Genomic DNA, 7,403 nt, shown 5'->3' with positions numbered 1-7,403 from the left:
GCAGAGCACACACAGACAATGCCTCCTCCCGTATATGTAAAAGAGTTTTGTGAAAGAAAGTTTTAAAGTAAGAAGAGATAGGGGAGGGGGTATGAGACACCTCTGGGTTATTCTCTCAGACCAGTGAGGTAATTATGAATCCCGCTTCTCTCACGAAGTTGGCACGCAAATTAAAGCTGATGACTCTTACGAGGAACCCATCCTTAAGAGGAAATCACGCCCACGTTTCTTGGTATAAAGTCAAGGATAGAAAGTCTGGGTTTCTTACACTCAACCAGAACATCAGGTAGCACATAGAAAAAGACAGACATTAGAGTTTCATCATGAGCTCATACAACGTGAAGCAAACTTTTTCATCATCAGGATCCTCAAGTGGCTTGGGGTTAGGTGGTGGTTCAAGCAGAGTGTCTATGGGTAGCTACAGGGCACCTAGCATTCACGGAGGTAGTGGTGGCAGAAACATCTCCATCTCAAGGGTGGTGTCTTCTGGGGGTAGTGGTCTTGGTAGCTGCTATGGTGGTGGACAAGGTGTCGGACTAGGTGGTGGACTAGGTGGTGCAGGTAGTGGTTTCGGTGGCAGCTACTCATCTAACTTTGGTTATGGCTATGGAGGTGGAGTTGGAGGTGGCTTTGGAGGTGGCTTTGGAGGTGGATTTGGAGGTGGATTTGGAGGTGGAGAGGGTCTCTTGGCTGGAGGGGAGAAGGAAACCATGCAGAACCTAAATGACCGTCTGGCCTCCTACCTGGACAAGGTGCGCTCTCTGGAAGAGGCTAATTCTGAGCTGGAGATCAAAATTAGGCAGTGGTATGAGAAGCAAGTCCCCAGCCAATCTCATGACTACAGCCAATACTACAAAATTATTGAGGATCTTCGTAACAAGGTAAGAGAAGGTTCACTTCATTACTATTTACATCCACTGTTCAGATATGAACCGTTATATAGGCATTCCTGTGCAAAACTTTGTCATGTGGAAAAAAATAATTATTTATGATGTGAAACATCCAACTCAAAGCAACCAATCCATTCTTGTTTTTTTGTATTTTTCACACCATTATCTCTTTTTGCAAGGATTTAGGGTGCCATTTTCATTATTATTGCTATTGTTATTAATAATGCCAAGTGCTTTATTATTTTACATTGTCTGAAGGATTATTGTATTTCCCTTGCCTTATTTAGCTTCAAAAGCAAATGGCTATTACAGTCATACAAAACACAAAAAATGTAAAAAAAAGACAATATATTAATCTAGCACAATATAATAATCTCAAAGTAAACATCATCGTAACACATACTGTATATGCCAATACAATAAAACAGTCTACCTAGTGTAGGAGTTACTTTACTTAACTATTTAGCATTATGTATCTCATTTGTAAAAGTGGAATATTTGTGATTGTACAACTTTGCACCATATATATGCTCAAAATGATGACATCATTCCACTAATGACTCACACTGATGACGCAATCAATGTGAGACATGCAAGCTGGCTTGCACCCATTTTGTACAGGGCCTATAATAAATTATACGTACATTAAAATACTCATAGACTGTATATTTAAGCTATATTCAAATGCCAATATTTACTTCTAGAAATATCCTTTAAAACCAAATAAAATAAATAGTCTCAATAGCAGAAGAAGCAAAGATGGTCTTATGACTTGAACTGTCTTAGGGAAAATCAATTCTTGTTTTTGGTTGCTGTGGGTCACACAGTTACTTTGTTTCATGAGGTCCAACCCCTTAGGCCTCATACAGATGTGCATCAGCCCTTGATACAAAGTGATCCACAGTGGTTAGTTTTTTAGACAGCAGTTGACAGGCAACTGGAAGGTTTCCTCGTTACCTGTTTTAACCTTGAAAAGGTTGAACCACCATGCCGCTACCGCTTGATTGGTTCATATCCGTTGACGTACTTTCTGCTGAACATGACAAGGAGTTTAAATTTTACTGCCACATGTGTATAACCCAGAGCTGCATGTCTTTCTTTAGATGGGGGGTTGTAAAGGTGGTAAAACTGGCAGCCTGTGTGAATGAGCCTTTACCTCCAATTTTATAGACTATTAGCCTTATTTCTGATAAATGGTGTAATATGATTACAAAGAAAAAAAAATCTACCATCATGCATAAATTAATCCTTAAAAAAAAAGCAGTGATCTGGTGCAATAGTAAACCATATTGACCAATCTGAAATCAGCTTTCACTAGTCTGAATGTGATGGTGATTGGATGCTTTTGAATAATGCACAACACTATTTTTTTCCCACCATGTTATTGTTAAAAAAGCTGATTTTAGTCATAAGAGATAGAAAATAACCCAATGTTTTTGTATTTTACATTTCATAGATCCAGAATGTTACGGTGGATAATGCCAGCGTGGTCCTGCAGATTGACAATGCCAAACTGGCCGCTGATGACTTCAGAACCAAGTAAGAATGCAGTCCTAGTTTGGATGCACAAAAGACACAAACATTGAGCAATTACAAGAAACACCATGATAACATTTATACCAATATCATAACATTAAGTCAACTTTTAATTTTCTAATTTTATTTAGGTATGAAAATGAACATTCCCTGAGACTGAATGTTGAGGCTGATATCAATGGCCTTCGCAAAGTTCTAGATGAACTTACTCTAACCAGGTCTGATCTGGAGCTCCAGATTGAGAGCTTAAAGGAAGAGTTGGCCTACTTGAAGAAGAACCATGAAGAGGTATGTTCAATAAAAGATATATAACCAAGTATCCTTGAGAAGAATGAGTTTGTGTAGAAAGGCTACCTCACTTGCTTTTTGCCTGGTGGACACAAGCTGGTTTTAGGGGAAATATATTTTCAATGCACTCTTGTCTGCCCCATGGCCTCCCAAAGATAAACATGTCTTCAACAGATTTTATCGGAACCATAAAATGTGTTGAATTATAATAGCGATTTTGCTATAATGCCTACCTTTTAATTTAATTTCACATTTTACTTGTGTGTTCTTTCATATTGCTGTTATTGGATTAATTATTCAGATTTGGAACTTGAAATCACACATCCTCCCTTAAGAACTGCTGAGACAAGATTTCTTCTATTTAAGAAGTGCATTGTTTTTAATGAGCCAGATGACTCTCATTTTGATTGTCAAAAGGAGAAGGTTGACCATACCTGGATTACTTTTCGATCAGCCAGCTGGTCAACAAACTAGTTCAATAGAAGTCAATCATTAGATCGACTTCTCTGGAATGGTAACTGCCATAAATGGATCAAAATTCAGCCAGTCCCTTATCAACTGGCCAGACCAACCAAATTTTGATCCATCTATGGCAAGCTTTAGAAATCATTGAAAAGTATATACTTTCAGTTTTGGATGTCCTAACTCATATTATCTCCATCCACCCAAATCCTTATCTCAAAAATGGCAGCAATGAAATAAACGGCCACTGCATTAGAGTTATGCTAGTCATCCTACATGTAAATAAAACAACATATGATGTGTAAAATTAGATACAGTTACAGAACTTCACATTATCTCCTTCTAATAGTCACTTCCTAAAATAAAAATGCTTGTGTACAGGAGATGAATGCCCTGCGTGGACAAGTTCGTGGCACTGTCAATGTGGAAATGGATGCTGCCCCAGCTAATGACCTGAGCAAGATCTTGGCTGACATGAGAAGCCAATATGAAAATATGGCTGAAAAGAACCGAAAAGAAGTTGAAGAATGGTACTTCAAGAGGGTAAGACAGTAGTGCAATACGGGTAATTTTGTAGCAATATTACTAAAACTAGCCTGTTCCTGACCTAATTATCCTGGAACAACCCTTAAAGAATTGTTCATATTTTCATATATAGATATACAATTAAAACATAAAAAAATTAATTTCTGTTTTGTAATGTAGAATTTTTGCTTGTTTCTGTACAAATTAAACAAATAGTGGCTAAAAGCAAGGAAACTCTGTAAAAAATTGTAGTGTTCTCCTGCATGACTGCTGAGGTGCAATGGGCCTAGGCATGAACCAACTTTAGACATAATGGGATAACCCCCCACCCTTGCCCTCACCCCATGTAAGAAAACACGCTTACAAACATTAGGTTGAAAAGGGCAAGGCTGCAGCTTTATTTAAGTTCCAACACAGAACATGTGAACACTTTAAACCAGTGGCAGCCACAGTTGTACTGTGAGCACACTTTAACATTAACTATTTGAATTTCAAAAGGGGCTTGTCCTTACCATAAGTGCTGGACAGACAGAATTCCCTGGGGCAATACTTTTAGTGAGCTCAGGCCCAGCCCATTCCCCATAACTTTAACCAATCTTGGGTGACCACTCACCCGCTGTCTACGCCCAGCACCTGGCCATGCCCCCATCAGTCAAGGCTCTTTTTCCCTATAGGGGCTCAAGAGACCTTTATTGGTGTTAAGTGTAAGAAATGTCTTCTTACATTAGTAGCCAGTGGAGAAAAATCCCTCACATTAGAGGCCGGTAAGAAAATGGTCTCTTTACATAGGTGATCAGTGGGAAGAATTGCATCCAGTTGCATTGGTAGTCTGTGAGAAGAATGTTCCTTTCAGAGACAGCTGAAAAAAAGATAATTAAAGTCAGCGGTTACCTACTAAAACATGAGAGGAAAAGCTCCACAGGTCCCCAAGCCAAGAGTTTGGCCAAGGACATCATCACTGGTAATATGCAGGCACTATCGGGCAGGAACTCTTAGTGACCTTGGGAGGAATCCTAGGTTTAAAAGTAATCCAGTAATCCAGAAAGGTTGTTTCAGACTGAGGACAAAGCCAAGAAAATGTTCAATGTTTATTTTAACCTGACAGACAGAAGAGCTGAGCAGAGAAGTTGCATCCCACAGTGAACAGATCCACTCCAGCAAATCAGAAATCACCGAACTCAAACGTTCACTTCAAAGCTTAGAGATCGAACTTCAGACCCAGCTAAGTATGGTAAGACCTCTGTTTAAATGTTTCTCATACCTATTCACTCAAGAAATTCTATCATCATTGTTTTACACACAAAATGGAAACAGTATACAACTCAATATTTGTTCCCCTATTACAGAAATCAGCATTGGAAGGTACCTTGGCAGACACAGAAGGCCGATACTGCGTACAGCTCTCCCAGATACAGGATCTTATCAGCAGTGTAGAAGCTCAGCTTGGTGAGCTGCGGTCAGATATGGAACGACAGAGCTATGAATACAAAATCCTCATGGACGTCAAGACCCGTCTTGAACAGGAAATCGCCACCTACAGACGCCTCCTGGAAGGAGAAGATGTCAAGTAAGTGGAAATTTCCAGATAATGAGGAGCAACAATAACTAAAGACAGCAGTAGCTATTAAAGAATGTATCTTCATCATTGCCATCCCAAATATAAGCGTCATACTTTATAACTGCCCTCATCAATCTGAAATTGTAAAATGTAATTGTTCTGAAAACTGTCCTGGCTTGGTCAATTCTTAGTTTTTTTTCTTCTCTTTTTCTCTCAACAGAATTCCCTACAAAGAAAGTAAGTACAATCCCAGATAACTTCTAAATAACAGATAACAGAGGGCAAACTCTAATATACAGTATATTACAGTTAACAAATATTATTTACTTATAGTAAATTTTGTCATATAAGTATTGGGATCCCGTCCCACTTTTCTGTAGACCTGGGCACAGCAAACCTCCATCTAGTTGTCAATAAATGTCAGAGAATGTGCTTTTATTTGGCCAGCAGCTAATTTGGTGTGAGACGCATGGGGGCTAAGCAGTTGTTCATGCACAGGGGCAGAATTGAATTTTTTTTTTTGAACAAACGAGTTTTTACCCGAGAAAGTGGTTTGTTCATTAAAGTCCATTCATACCAAAGTTGAAGGTTAAGAACAAATTACATTTTTAGGTACTTTCGAAAATCATTTGTTAAGCCATCAAACATTTGTTAGAAAATCTACTAGTGTATGGCTATCTTAACAGTTATTTTACTTGGGATTACCCATCCTTTTTAATATAATAGCTACAGTAAAATAATTTTTTCCATCCAAGCTAGCCTTGTGCTTGATAGTATTTTTTTATTTCAGGCCCTCAATCCACACGTCAAGTCCGCACCATCATTCAGGAAACCTTAAATGGAAAAGTTATTTCTTCCAGTGAAAAAGTCCAGCAAGCAAATTACTAACGGAATACAGGGTTCCAAATCTAGCACATGTCTGATTGAAAAGATGATGCATGTATTCTAACGTTCTGCAGTTACTGATCCCCCTTTAACACTGCAGAACCACTGAAATACCATAAAGACTATATCTGATCTAAGACATCAATCATTGGATAAATGAAAGCCAACAATCATTGATATATTGTGCTGGATCCTTTACTCTTGTAATGTCTGCAGTGTAATTCTCATGCTACTTTTTGAGGCCTCTTTTTTATCTCTTTCAACTAATAAAATGTTTCAGCTTTTTCATGCACTTTTTTTGCCTGTTTGTTTTATTTGTTAATAGTAATTGGAGACTGTATGGTACTATGAAGCTGTTAATGAAACAATCTTTTCGTTTCATTTATTATTTTATTTTTGACTCAGTTTGTTTTTTCCTGGGCCATACAACAGCTTCAGCTGAAAGATTCAGAAACCTTTTTCTATGTCTGTATCAAATTCTTTTTAAAAATCTGAACTGTCCAAACACTGATCCCTGTATGCCACCTGCATATGACTTCCAGTGATCAGTGGCTGCAACTGATTGGCTGCAGAAGCTGAGCAATGAAAAATTTTCCAACATGTCCTCTTCTGTCAAGTGAGGGAGCCCAGAAGCTGTTCGACATTAAACCAGTATGATCAGTATGTGGCCAGCCTTAGTCTTTAAAAAGGTCAAAAGTCAAAAGGAACCTGTTACTGGTGTGGTTGTTTCTTCTGACAGTGGACTATAGAGGTAGCTTCAGTGGCGTATCATCCATGGGTGCAGGGTGTTCACTGCACACGGGCCCCCGAGGGAGGGGGGGGGGGCACTGAGACACACCCTGCATACATGGATGGTCCCCTGGTTTACAGCTGGGGATGATCGGTGCGGTGGGAGGGACAGCTCTAAGCACCGATCTCCCTGCATGGCTTGACAGTCGCTTCTCCTCCTCTCCATACCGCGGATATTGGTGCTTACAGCTGTCCCTCCCACAGCACCGATCATCCCCAGCTGTTCTCTGTGTTCTCTTCCTCTGCCTCTGTTACCCTCTGCCCCCATTCTCCTCCTCCGGCCCACTGTGTACTCTTTCTCCACCCCCCCCTTGTCCCTCTGCAGCTGGCTTCCCTCCTCTCCGGGGGATGCGTCATAATGGAGAGCGGAGAAATATGTCATTTACCAGCCCCTTCCTTTTCTGAATTGGACATAGAGAGCGTTTGCTACCGATCGCTTATGTGTCCTGTGATAACTAAGTAGAGTAAGC

At 39.7% G+C, this 7,403-nt stretch overlaps 1 protein-coding gene across 1 annotated transcript; it reads left to right on the top strand.

Annotated features, from left to right (window-relative positions):
* The first annotated feature begins 249 nt into the window (after positions 1–249).
* On the top strand, positions 250–6,436 carry LOC143935817 (keratin, type I cytoskeletal 19-like). Its single transcript, XM_077459928.1, has 8 exons — positions 250–881; positions 2,347–2,429; positions 2,558–2,714; positions 3,558–3,719; positions 4,807–4,932; positions 5,048–5,268; positions 5,480–5,496; positions 6,050–6,436. Exons 1-8 carry the CDS (start codon positions 324–326, stop codon positions 6,145–6,147), a joined length of 1,422 nt encoding a protein of 473 aa, XP_077316054.1. The 5' UTR covers positions 250–323; the 3' UTR covers positions 6,148–6,436.
* The last annotated feature ends 967 nt before the right edge of the window (positions 6,437–7,403 follow it).

Source organism: Lithobates pipiens, unplaced genomic scaffold (genome assembly GCF_037356315.1).
Source record: "Lithobates pipiens isolate NorthernLeopardFrog02 unplaced genomic scaffold, aLitPip1_a1.2 Scaffold_28, whole genome shotgun sequence".
Taxonomy (NCBI): domain Eukaryota; kingdom Metazoa; phylum Chordata; class Amphibia; order Anura; family Ranidae; genus Lithobates; species Lithobates pipiens.
The sequence above is the reverse complement of the archived record's forward strand: the minus strand, read 5'-3'. Positions and strand labels throughout refer to the sequence as shown.

Coding starts and splice junctions, on each gene's coding strand:
- LOC143935817 (XM_077459928.1), top strand. CDS start 324: ATGAGCTCATACAACGTGAAGCAAACTTTTTCATCATCAGGATCCTCA. Junction 2,715..3,557: donor TGAAGAAGAACCATGAAGAG/GTATGTTCAATA, acceptor GCTTGTGTACAG/GAGATGAATGCCCTGCGTGG. Junction 4,933..5,047: donor TTCAGACCCAGCTAAGTATG/GTAAGACCTCTG, acceptor CCCCTATTACAG/AAATCAGCATTGGAAGGTAC.